This window comes from Panthera pardus, unplaced genomic scaffold (assembly GCF_024362965.1).
Source record: "Panthera pardus isolate Hobbes unplaced genomic scaffold, ASM2436296v1 HiC_scaffold_13, whole genome shotgun sequence".
NCBI classification, from domain to species: Eukaryota; Metazoa; Chordata; class Mammalia; order Carnivora; family Felidae; genus Panthera; species Panthera pardus.
The window spans coordinates 191,044,055-191,057,171 of record NW_026526688.1 but is presented as its reverse complement, the minus strand read 5'-3'; the positions used below and the strand labels follow the sequence as shown (position 1 = coordinate 191,057,171).

The 13,117-nt window shown below is 36.6% G+C and overlaps 1 protein-coding gene across 3 annotated transcripts in view; it reads left to right on the top strand.

Annotated features, from left to right (window-relative positions):
* The window catches only part of NCAPG (non-SMC condensin I complex subunit G), a 45,857-nt gene extending 33,744 nt beyond the window's left edge, over nucleotides 1–12,113 (top strand). For 2 of the 3 annotated variants that reach the window (XM_019453624.2, XM_019453623.2), the window contains 7 exons: nucleotides 4,454–4,635; nucleotides 4,900–5,074; nucleotides 7,745–7,906; nucleotides 8,376–8,514; nucleotides 8,913–8,999; nucleotides 10,421–10,490; nucleotides 11,424–12,113. In XM_019453624.2, coding sequence (XP_019309169.2) covers nucleotides 4,454–4,635; nucleotides 4,900–5,074; nucleotides 7,745–7,906; nucleotides 8,376–8,514; nucleotides 8,913–8,999; nucleotides 10,421–10,490; nucleotides 11,424–11,547 — 939 coding nt within the window. In that variant the 3' untranslated portion in view covers nucleotides 11,548–12,113. The remainder of the gene's footprint in view (nucleotides 1–4,453; nucleotides 4,636–4,899; nucleotides 5,075–7,744; nucleotides 7,907–8,375; nucleotides 8,515–8,912; nucleotides 9,000–10,420; nucleotides 10,491–11,423) is intronic. The other variant, XM_019453625.2, reaches the window with a different exon arrangement.
* Nucleotides 12,114–13,117: the final 1,004 nt, after the last annotated feature.

Below are 13,117 nucleotides of genomic sequence, written 5' to 3'. Positions count from 1 at the left end.
TTAATCAATCTAATGGTTTAGCTTTTCAAGGTTGAATTACGAGTTAATTGGTTTCTATAACACTAGGAAGGGTCAGGTGTGAAGGAGGATCCAGCCCTGGACAATGTTAATGGCTCTAGGCATTCATTACAAGCCTAGCTGAGGCTTTGTAAACTTGTCCTAAGGCCTTGCACCTTCTTCAGCCCTTCTCTTTTGAAGTGTTTTCCTTTGATTCTTCTCTCCTGCATCTCGCACTTCTTTCTTTGCCTGATGGTTCTAACTGGAACCTCCAGTACACTGTGGAGCAGCAGGGGTTAAAACAAGCATCTTTTGGCGTTTCTGGGTGGCTCAGTCAGTTGAGCATCTGACTTTTGATTTCGGCTCAGGTCATGATCCCAGTGTAATGGGACTGAGCCTCATGTTGGACTCCTTGCTGAGTGTGCAGCATGCTTAAGATTCTCTCTTTCTCTCCCTCTACCTCCTTCACCTACTCCCTCTCTCTGAAAGCAAAACAAAAATGAAAACAAGCATCTTTGTTTTGTCTCTGATGTTAGGGGAACTTCTTCAGTCTTTAACTATTGAGTATGATGTGGATTCATCATAAATGATCTTTATCATTTTGAGAGTTTCTTTCTACTCTTTTTTCTTTGTTTTGTTTTTATCATGAAAGCATGTTTCTACATCAGTTGAGATGCTCATGTGGGTTTTTGTTCCTTTATTGATATATATATTACATTGCTTGATTTTCTTCTGTTGAATGACCCTTGTATTCTTGGGAAAAATCCCACTTGGTTATGGTGTATAATCTTTTATTTTATTTTATTTTTTTTAATTTTTTTTAATGTTTATTTATTTTTGAGTCAGAGACAGAGCATGAACGGGGGAGGGTCAGAGAGAGAGGGAGACACAGAATCCGAAGCAGGCTCCAGGCTCTGAGCTGTCAGCACAGAGCCCGACGCGGGGCTCGAACTCACAGACCACGAGATCATGACCTGAGCCGAAGTCGGATGCTTAACCGACTGAGCCACCCAGGCGCCCCGGTGTATAATCTTTTTAATATGTTGTTTGTTTGGTAGCATTTTGTTGAATGTTTTTGTGTCTGTATTCATAAGGGAAATTGGACTGTAGCTGTCTTGCATTGTCTTTGCCAGGCTTTGGTGTTAGGGTAATACTGACTTCATTTATTGAGTTGGGAATTGTTTGCTCCTCTTGTATTTATTGGAAGACTGTGAGAAGATTGGTGTTAATTCTTCTTTAACTGCTTGGTGGGGATTTACCTGTAAAGACATCTAGTGTTGGACTTTTCTCTTGGGGAGGTTTCTATGAATTACTTACTCTGGGTATTATTAGAGGGCTATTTGGATCTTGTTTTTTACTGAGTAAATTTTAGGAAATTGTCCATTTCATCTAAGTTTTTTAATATTTTGGTGGTCAGCGCATAGTATTTTCTTATAATTCTTTTTATTAGTATAAGGTCAGCTGTAACGTTCCTGCTTTTATTTCTGATTTCAGTGGTTTGCATCTTCTTTTTTTTTTTTTTTTTTAAGTTTTTTATTTTGAGAGAGAGTGCGCGTGCACGTGCTTTCGTGTGCGAGTGGGTGAGGGGCAGAGAGAGGGGGAGAAAGAGAATCCCAAACAGATTCTGTCTTCACAGAGCCTGACACCAGACTCTAACCCGTGATCCGTGAGATCATGACCTGAGCCAAAATCAAAAGTTAGACACTTAACTGACTCAGCCACCCAAGTGGCTCCTTTCTTTCTTTCTTTCTTTTTTTTTTTTTTAGTGTAAGCATTTACTGCTATAAATGGCCCTGTGTGTGCACTGCTTTTGTTGCACTTTGTAAGCTTTAGTTTTTTGTATTTTCATTTTAGTTCATCTCTAAGTATTTTCTAAATTCCCTTTTGATGTCTTCTTTGATCATTGGTGTGTGAAAAGAGTGTATTGTTGGCACGTTTGTGAATTTTACAGTTTCCTTCTGTTACTGCTTTCTAGGTGTATTCTGTTGTGGTTTGAGAAGAAATTTCAATGTTTTCATTCTTTTAAATTTATTTAGAGTTGTTTTGGCCTAACATGATGTCTGTCCATGAGGATAGTCCATGTGCACTTGAGAAGAAAATACATTCCGCTATAGTAAGGTGGAGTGAATACGTGTGTGGTAGGTCTGGTTGATCTGTAGTGTTGTTTGAGCCCTCTGTTTCCCTGTTGATCTGTCCGGGTGTTCTGTCCATTACAGAAAGCTCTTTAATTATTACTGTTGAGCTATTCCTTTCTGCATTTCTGTCAGTGCTTGCTTATGTATTTGGAGGCTCTGTTATTTGTTATGTCTATACTTCTAATTCTCTTTTTTTTTTTTCCTCTTTTTTGATGAATTAACCTTTTTAATATCAGAATTTATTACCCTTTGTTAAAAGTTTTTGACTACATACATTTTGATTGCAAAATGGCAGTTGTCAGTCCTTGTCAGTAATTTAAGTGTAAGTAAATTAAATTCACCAATCAAAAGGCTGATGTTGGCTTTTTAAATTTTGAGTTAATACTCAAGTGACATACTGATTTCCTGTTGGGAAATATCCAGTGCTGTGGGCTTGGTGACATTGCATTGGTAGGAAAACTATTGAACAATATTCAATAGTGTGACAATGAAGGAATTAATCTTTTTTTTTGTTTTTTTTTTAAAATAGTACTGGCACCTTAATCTCTTTCTGGATAAACTTGATTCTGTGATTTTGACTTTATTTTTGTCATCAACACTAAAAAAAATTCTGGATTTACTTCATTGTCCTCTGGTCCATAATAAGAATCTTTTAACATTTAAAAGTCTTTTAAAGACATAAAGTTCTGTCCCATTTCAAAATTCTGACATTGAACTTCAGATGGATTACAGTTGCTATGAGGAAGCTATGTCATAGTTTAACATTTTATTTATTTATTTTTCAGGGAGAGAGAGACAGCGTGAGTGAGGGAGAGGGGCAGAGAGAGAGAATCCCAAGCAGTGTCGGTGTGGTCAGTGCAGAGCCCGATGCCGGGCTTGATCTCACGAATCATGAGATCAACCTGAGCCGAAACTAAGAGTTGGATCTTTAACCAACTGAGCTACCCAGGCAACCCCGTAGTTTAACATTTTAAAAAGATGGGGAGCATGCATGCAGCCTTTGGAGTTGTAGACTTGTAGATTTGTGTTCTGGTTGCATATGTGTAAATCTTCAATAAGGTGTTTATGGTCTCTGGTCTTTTTCCTCATCTGTAAAGTGGGGATAATGATATCTATTCAGTGGATGGTTCTTTAAATAAGTCAACAAATACTTGAGGGTTAGTAATGTGCTAGTCACTGTATGTTCTGGAGAGTACGGTGCTGTGTGGAACAAAGTCTCTGCCCTTTCAGGTTGTGAGCCCTAAATGAGTTAGTGTGTGGAAAGCACATGCTAGTGCCTTAGCACTTATTAATCTTATTGACCTCTAAATCTTACTTTTGAGTTTTTTTTGAAATAGTTCTTATATTTGCTCGTTCCATTTTTTTCTTTTTAATTCTCCCTAGTTTAGATTTGTTTTACATTCGTAGATTATAATCTAAAGATGATTTTCCTGAAACCTCATTTAAATCTTATTTCTCCATCGTTTCAAAAACCTTCATTGGTTCCATATCCTTCCTCAGGGCGGTTGAGTTTTTTCACCTGAGTTTTAAGATCTCTGTAATGTGTTCACTGAGCAAACCTTACTGTTCATCAGTGATAATAAATAATAACTGATATTTGTTGAGGATTTACTATGTGGCTAGTACTTATGAAGAGTTTTATTTGTAGTATTTCTTTGTCCTTGTAACTGTAATTTTATTATCCTCTTTTTATATGAAAAAAGTGGAGTGCAAAGTTCATATGCACAGGATCATGCCTCTGGGAAGTGTCAAAGGCTCGACTTTCATTCAGTCTCAATAATTAGTATTTTTTGTTATCCCTCTTTTATGCCTGTACCTCCATTTGAATATCTCTATATCTTTTCCATTTCCTTGTCTTAAGAGTGTTTTGGTTACTAATTCTAGAAATGTCTTTTTCTACCAGTACAGCTTCTGTTCACATTTCCCCTTCATTCCGACACAGTGCCACTCCTACCTCTGAGCTTCCATTTACAGGCCACCTTCCTCTGATGGCAGGGATCATTAGTGAGTGTTTTCTAGATACTACATCATGATAAGCATGTAATACATAACGTTTTGACTTTTGGTTTCACAGTGTTTAAAAGACCTTTTGGTTCTTCCAAAGAATTTTAAGGGAATTGAAGTTTTCTTAGCTAGACTAATAATTTGCCTTGATCTAAAAGGAAGATACAAAATCTTTTTCTGTGTCTTTAACAAATACATAGTATGAGTGATTTTTTGATAATTCATAGAAAAATATTGTAGGACAGGCTACATTATGTAAGGCTTAAAAAGGAGATACAAATAAAAATATTTCTTTTAATAAAAGTCATTTTTATTAGGTGTCTGAACTCAGAACAGGAGCTGCAGAAGGATTAGCCAAGCTGATGTTCTCAGGGCTTTTGGTCAGCAGCAGGATTCTTTCTCGCCTTATCTTGTTATGGTACAATCCTGTGACTGAAGAGGATGTTCGACTTCGACATTGCCTGGGCGTGTTCTTCCCCATGTTTGCTTATGCGAGCAGGTATTTAGTTAAACGGATAAATCAGAATCTGACTTGAAGTTAAATTCAGGCTCCCCATGAGTCATATCTGTAATATAATTTTGTTTTTCTTCAGTGGTTAGTGATGAAAATGAGGATAACTTACTTAGATTTTATTTACCTCAATTATTTGTTTCCTAGATGAAAATATACTGTATCTTAATGGGGTGAATTTTATACATTTTTTTTTTTTGAGAATCACATGCCTTTTCTTTGCCAACATACTTCCGAATTATTTTTCAATAGGACTAATCAAGAATGTTTTGAAGAAGCCTTTCTTCCAACTTTGCAAACACTGGCCAGTGCCCCTGCATCTTCTCCCTTAGCTGAAATAGATATCACTAATGTTGCTGAGTTACTTGTAGATTTGACAAGACCAAGTGGATTAAATCCTCAGGCCAAAAATTCACAAGATTATCAGGTGGGTGAAAGTTGGCCTATGGATGGTAAGGATGATAACTATCATGCAGGTCACTGTTGTTTTGGTAAAATAATCTTTTCTTTTATGTTCTTTGAAATAGAAGCCACATTTTGATCTTGAGATTTCTTTTTTCTATTTTTTTTTTTTTTTTTTTTTTTTTTTAGCATTTATTTATTTTTTAGAAGCAGAGAATGAGCAGGGGAGGGGCAAAGAAGGAAACACAGAATCTGAAGCAGGCTCCAGGCTCTGAGCTCTCAGCACAGAACCTGATGTGGGGCTTGAACCCACGAACCATGAGATCATGACTCGAGCTGAAGGCAGATGCTTAACCAGCTGAGCCGCCCAGGTGCCTCTAGAGATTTCTGGTCTATATGGTGGCACATAACACAAAGGAAGAAAAAGACCTTTTGCTGGGGTGCCCTGGGTGGTTCAGTGGGTTAATAAGCGTCCAACTCTTGGTTTCAGCTCAGGTCATGATCTCCTGTTTCATGAGTTTGAGCTCTACATCAGGCTCCACACTGACAGTGAGGAGCCTGCTTGGGATTCTCTCCCTCTCTTTTCGCCCTCCCCCATTCATTCTCTCTGTCTCTCTCAAAATGAATAAATAAACTTATAAAAAAAACTGAAGAAAAAAAGACCTTTTGGGAATAGTCGTAATCCTATAAAGATAGAAGTAATAAGTGCTAATATTTTGCTCCTGAAAAGAATTTGCCAAAATTTCATCTCTCTCACTACCCCCTCCTGACTACTATAGTGCTGGCTTTTAAACATTCTGAAAATGTCCTGTTTATCTAGGACTCAGATCGAGTCTTCAAACATTATCTTATCTGTTTCTGAGACAAGGAAGAATTCAAAGAATGAAGGTCACCTCAAGCTTATTTAAATTTTTATTTTCATTTTTTTTTTTTTTTTAGAGAGAGTATGAATGGGGGAGAGGGGCAGAAGGAGAGAGAATCCCAAGCCTGATGTGGGCCATGATGCCATGACCCTGGAATCATGACCCTAGCTGAAATCAAGAGTCAGATGTTCAACTGAGCCACGCAGGCTCCCTTATTTTTGTTTTTAATTCAGAGAAGATAATTGAACTGCAAACTGTCCCATAGTTTAAACTTAAGCTGGGTTTTAATCCTTTAATATTATTTTTAAAATTTTTGTTTTATTTTGAGACAGATAGAGTGTGAGCAGAGGAGGGGGAGAGAGAGAGAGAGAGAAAGAGAGAGAATCCCAAGCAGGCTCGATGCCATCAGTGCAGAGCCCGATGTGGGGCTCCATCTCACAAACTGTGAGATCATGACCTGAGCTGAAACCAAGAGTCAGATGCTTAACTGACTGAACCACCCAGGTGTCCCACTCCTTGAATAAGTCATTTAATCACACTTATCATGTTGAAAATTAACGTGTTATTAATGATTTCAGATGCCAACTAATTAAGTTGAAAGTATTGCTTTTTTATTTTAATTGATATTTAGTGTTTGCATACCGCTTTCAAGTCATTATGTTACAAGTGATTGGAAAGAAGATTACAATGAATGTTAAGGCAAAATATAATCAGGGTGGTGATAGAGCTCTAAGTCCTTTACGACTTTAGAAGGCAGGGTTCATGTTTTAGGAGTGATGAGTACAGCATTACTAGTAAAATTCAGTGAAGTCTTGTTGGGATTTGGGGAGTGGTTTGGGTAGAGAGAAAAAGACTTTCGGTAGAAGTGATTAAATGAAGCTGGTTGTGCAAGTCCTACAGGAGAACTAGGGAAGAATCATTCTGCCTAAGGACCAGAATGGCCCTGTTGAAGGCAGAACATTAAGGTAGGGAATTTGGAGTTGGCTGTATTTGCCGTAACAACGCAGGGTATATTATTAAAAGGCTTAGTGGGATGAAAGTTACCTAATAGAAAGATGAAGTTGGTGGTCAGTATTGTTACATAAGGTGAATTGGTGAGAAGAATAGAGTATTATCAAAGAGAGTAGTTGGAAATCTATATAATTAAGAGATAAAAGCTTACAGGAAAAGAATAATAGTAGTAATAGAAAGTAGAAAGAATAGAAGCTGAGATGGAAGAAGATTATGGGTATAAAAGCCATGAAGAAAGAGCTTGGAGAGGCAAGGAAGATGGAGTCCCAGATAACCCAGTATGGGTTACAGAAGACCTCGAAGAAGGTGTTGACATCTTTTAATGTGAAAGTGAGGGAAGTAGGTTGGGGGAGAGAAAGAAGTTGAACTGTCATGAAGTCTTAAAGTCCCAACTCATCCCATAGGTAGTTCTAGAACTGAGATAGTCCTTTGAGTTGTCCAGAATTGAGACAAGGCTGAGCTGTTGTACCTGTACATCTTCCAGCCACTGAATGTGAACTAAGAATGTGGCAGGGCCCCACTGTCTTCAGCCTGGATCAGTTCTGCACGTGGGAACTTTTAGCCTCCAGAACTCATAGTAGCTGGAGGATGAATGCTTTAGTTGTGAAGGGGGCAGATCTCGATCCTGTACCGCAGCATCTTCTAGAAAAAGGGGCGAGGGGCAGTTCAGTTTGCAAGGAATATGTTAAATTTGGTTTCAGAAATTTTGCATTTGGGATTATGGCAAGATAATTAGTTGGAAATGCTTGTTAGATGTGTAGGGAACTATATTGTAATGATACCATTTTGCATTTACAAAGCTTTTTCTCTTGATCTTCTAGGCCTTAACAGTTCATGACAATTTGGCTATAAAAATTTGCAATGAGATCTTAACATGTCCATGTTCACCAGAAATTCGGGTCTATACGAAAGCCTTGAGTTCTTTAGAACTCAGTAGCAATCTTGCTCAAGATCTTTTGTTTCTGTTGAATGAGATGCTGGAGGTAAAGTAGTTTCTAATTACTCTTAACGTGCATAAATTTTTTTTATCAAAGTAGACTTTATGTGCTTGTATTAAATTATACATACGTTGGCAAACTGTGTCTGCTCATTTGAAGTAAATGTTTCCTTCATAAATTTAATAGAATTTAAAAAAAATTTTTTTTAAATTTTCTCTATTTTTGAGAGAGAGAAGGAGAGGGAGGGAGTATGAGCTGGAGGAGGGGCAGAGAGAGAGGGAGACACAGAATCTGAAGCAGGCCCCAGGCTCCAAGCTGTCTGCAAGGAGCGTGACATGAGACTTGAACCCATGAACTGTGAGATCATGACCTGAGCCAAAGTCGGACGCTTAACTGACTGAGCCACCCAGGCGTCCCTAACATGTTTTTAAACTACTGAATAACAGTATGTAGCTTTTTGAGAGATTAGGAAATGCTGTATTAAAAAAAGTGTTAATAATGTTTTCTATTATAGGAAGTAAAAGATAGGACATGTCTGAGAGCTCTGGAGAAAATCAAGATTCAGTTAGAAAAAGGAAATAAAGAGTATGGTGACCAAGTGGTAGCAGCACAGGATGCCAACATGAATATGACTGGTTTTCAAATTGAAGATGGTAATAACATACTAACCCTGTGTATTTATATTCTCTCCTTTTCGTCTTTACTGAAGCACATTTTTTCTCCTCTAGCATGTGGTTCGATTTCAGAAACGAAAGAAAAAATTTTCTAATTCCCCTGGAAAACAAATTACTGATAAGTGTTTATTCTACTTCGTTTTTTTAGTGTGTATGTTTTTCACCACATGACTGCATACTATCTTAGGGGTTTTGTTTGCTTACTTTACAGTATTCACATTCTTTTTGAAACTGGTTTATGATACTTTTCATTTTCAGTAGCTATTAATTGTACTGGTTGTCATTTCTGTTTTATGAAAAATTGATTTGGAAAGACCATTTAAAGTAATTAATTAAGCTTTTTAAGATTTACATTGTTGTATTATTTCCTTTCCTAGAAAATCGTAAAGAAGCATATCGAACCCCTCTCAGGGATGTAAAAGCAACGGGAGCATCAAAATCCACTCAGCAGAAGACTAACAGAGGTAGTGTATGGATTGAGTATAATAAAACTTTGCAATTTTGTTTTCCAATGAAATACTCATTTTGCGAGTTTCCTTATTGATAGAGATTTTTAAATGTCTCAGATATCCTTAACTTTATTTTCAGTTCTCTCAGTGGATATTAGGTTTTGCTCCATGTCTGAAAGATTGTATCAGTGTTGCTCCAAGTGCTTTTGACTGAAAGAGATAGGATGCGGTGTATCATATTGTAAAGGACTATTTGGGTCAAATTAAAATTTTTTTTATCAAATGATCATTGATGATTTTATGTTAGCAGTTGTTTGTATTCTATCCTTATATGTTAAGTAGTTTTGTCCTTTTTTCCCTATAGGGCTTCTGTTTTCCTTTTTCCCATTTTATTTCATAATTTCTCAACATAATTTATTTCCCAAGGAATATCCAACAATAGGGGCTTTGTTGGAATAAAGTAAATGTTGACTATCAAGGGATCACTTGGAAAAAATCTGAAATTCAAGATCTTTTTATTATTTTATTATTATTACAAAAGCAGTTCATGCTTATTACAGAAGAATCAGAAAATACATGCAGCAAACTAATATAAAGAACACTAATAATCCCACCCATGAACCAACCATTTGAATTCTTAAAAAAAAAAAACAAAACAATTTTGAGACCCTTTCCTATGCAGATTTAATTTTTTTTCTAAATGGAATCTGGCCATAATATTTTTGTAGCCAATCAGTTATTTAAATGCTTATTGTTGGGTGTTGTTCCAAAGTAGTCCCATATTGTTGGATGTTTTCTCGGGGCTAGCTGTATTATAAGCAAATATGTAAGGTTTTGGAGAAAAACATGAATAAATAGGGTGTATAAATTTCAACCAAATACTCATACTGAGTGATCAGATTCTTATCATAATTGAGGAGCATCACAGGCTAATAAGCTTTGTCTTCTTCACCTTACAAATTTCTAGCAAGTGGAATTTTTGCAATCTTCAGCATATTGTTAAAAGGTCTAGTTTTTACACTGAAAAATGTTTTAGAACACGTATTTGAATTGGCCATGTATACGTCTGAATATTTTACAAGCCACTAAATTCTCTTTCTTTCGGACCTGTTATGGGCTTAAGCCTTTCTGGGCTTACCCTACTTTTCTAATCTTAATATTCATGTTTCTCCATATGTCTTAGGCTATAGCCGTAATAGAAGTACTTCTGTTTATATAGCTTATTTTTCACATTCTTCTTTCTCTCAAATATATTTAAAATTTGCCTCCTTATAATTTGATTTCCGTATTTTCCCTTGCCTATTATCCAAGCTTACCAAAAAAATGAATAAATGGCTGGAATCTAGGAGGAAATGTGTTGTAGAGGGAAAAGAAAGGATTTGAGTAGCCCAGAAATGGTAATAAATTTTAATAATGAATTATATACTTTCTTTAAGGACAGAGAAAAGTGACAGCTTCAGCTAGGATGAACAGGAGACACCATACTGCTCAGGTTGACTCTGAAAGGTATGCCACGCACATCTAGAAAATGTAGAGGCCTTTTTTTTTTTTTTGGTCTAGAAAAAGAAAAAAAATGTAGTTTCCTTCCACTGTGAAAAGCTCAGTGTGTAACACAATACTCAGTGGAAACTGTAAATAGCGAGGTCTTGGAGATATATATCTCAAATCTCAAATTCCATTATCAAGGGCATTTGACCTCCCATGGCTGTGTGCTTTTCCTACTGGGATGGCTCCTAGTCCTAGGTGGTCATCTTTAATACATCCTTTCAATTTATATTTCCATGTATACTTCTGATTATGTGATTGGATGTATGACTCCTCTGATACTGAATTAGCAAACTCTTAGGATTTAGATTTGGGTTCTTGACATAGCAGGATTATTCCTATCATTGTAAATTGCATATATTTGTGGTATAGCGTTTACTTTTAGATTCTGCAAATTAAGCCACTGTTGGAAGCTGAAAGTTCTCTTGAATTCATCTATTCATTGGTAAAACTGTAATGTGTATACTGTTAGTATAGAACTTTAGGTTAAATTTTGACTAAATTTAAAATGTTTTCAGGAAACTTGCTATTTCCAGAGTGTTTTAAGAATTTATTGCCTGAATTAAGAGAACTTAAATTTTTTTTTCACTTTGTGTTGTCCTCCAGAATTCTTTTGGGCAGTTGTTCCTGTTTAATCACACGCTTCATTACAAAATTTGGTTTTTTCTTTATAACACAAGGTTCTATATAGATATAAAAAGCAATTACCTAGGTTTCCCATGATTTACTTGGCAGGATAGCCAGTTAGTCTTTTTGCTTTTAGTTTTAAACCTAGTGAAATCAGGATATCAATTACACACTGATAAAATGACAGAAGCAAAGAGCTTTATTGATAAATAAACTTGAGGGTTTAAAGCTTGTATTTAAATTGGTGTATTTTCAACATCTATTTAGTGACCCTGAAGTTCCAGAGCCAGAATCAGAAATGAAGAGGAGATTACCAAGACGAGCCAAAACAGCAGCACTAGAAAAAAGTAAAGTTAACCTTGCACAGTTTCTCAATGAAGATACAAGTTAGGAGAAGAGATGATGGAGGTGAAGTCCTTTTGACCATGTCCTTTAAAATTATGTTCAGTTCTCTGCTCTAATACAGTTACTCTTGTATCAAAATTAGAAAATGCCTCATGTAGCAATTTGTGCTGTGCGATTCATTACTTTGCCTGTACTGAAGCATCAGGACAGCGCCTGTCAGTGTGCTCCACGGACACCTGCATCGGTCACGTGGATTTAATCAGGATCTAAGGTGGGCCTAGGAACCTGCTGCTTCAGTAGGTTTCCAGGGGATGCTTATGAACTCTCATGTTTAGTATGGCATTATGGACAGCTTTTCAGCGTAACTAGCTAGTAGCTTGCATTTAGGAAGCTTTGATTTAGGTGTGGCCCATGCAGCATCAATGAAAACACTTCAGAACACATTAAAAAGGGACATCTCAAGGGCAAATGAAGTACCACAAACTGGCTAGAAAGGAGCTTACCTTAAGGGAGGAACAGTACAATGAACTTAAAGTACCCAGCATCTAAGTCAAAGTTATTTTGATAATTTTGTTTTGTGATTCTTACACTAAAAATATTTTGGTAATGCTACCTGAATGGGTAATTTCTCTTCGTAAAATATTTGTATCTGAGAGCCCTCGTTTGCTTATGGTTGTGATGGTGTTTCTTGGGTTAGGGAGCTGTTCACATATATGTATATGTATATATAAGTAATCCCTATACCCAGTGTGGGGCTTGAACTTGACCCCAAAATCAAGAGTCACCGGCTCTACCAACTGAGCCAACTGGGTGCCCCGCCCCCCCCCCCCCCCCCCCTTACACATATTAATGCTGGAGTTGCTTTCTGTGTTTTTGGCATAACAAAATAATATTGTGGATAATAAAAGAGAATGCTAGTGAGAAAAGTGTGACAGGAAATCCTTTACATACTAGTTTATGAGCACTTGTTCTGTCACTGTCCATTTCACTTTTCTTCTCAAACTGGCACTTGCCTGACTTGGGGAACTTCTAGCGTGTGAACTGAGCCCTGCTTCCTGCTGCAACACCCAGCAAAATGCACGTTCTTCTCTCTCTGGTACTTACCTTTTCTCTTTATTATCCAGAACACAAATGTCCTAACAAACATTGGATCTGTACTAATAATGATTGTGCTTTTTAAGGTTTATTCACTAGAGGCCATTTTTTTTTTAGGTGATGTTGTAAGAGCTAAATTAAGATCGTTGTGCTTTTTAGAACCAAATTGCTATATTACATATATATGTGCTTTATAAAACTCAGAAATATAAAAGGAGTCTGAAAGTTACAAAGTAAGAATGCTTATTAAGCAAAAGGAAAAGGCAGATATGGTGGTGATATAAAACAATAAAAAATAGATGATTGTTTTTCATTCTGTTGGCTCTGTGTCTTTCTGTGCTTCAAATTCCTTATGTAAGTCTTCTTTTGTTAAATCCCTGTCACTTTAAAAATAATTTTTGTGGGTGGGGTAAAGGGAGAAATAAGGACATAAAGTGTACACAGAATGTGCTAGAAGGAAAAGTCTTTAGAAACACCATAAACTAAATCCCATTTACCCTACAGCCAGGCTATCCAAAGGG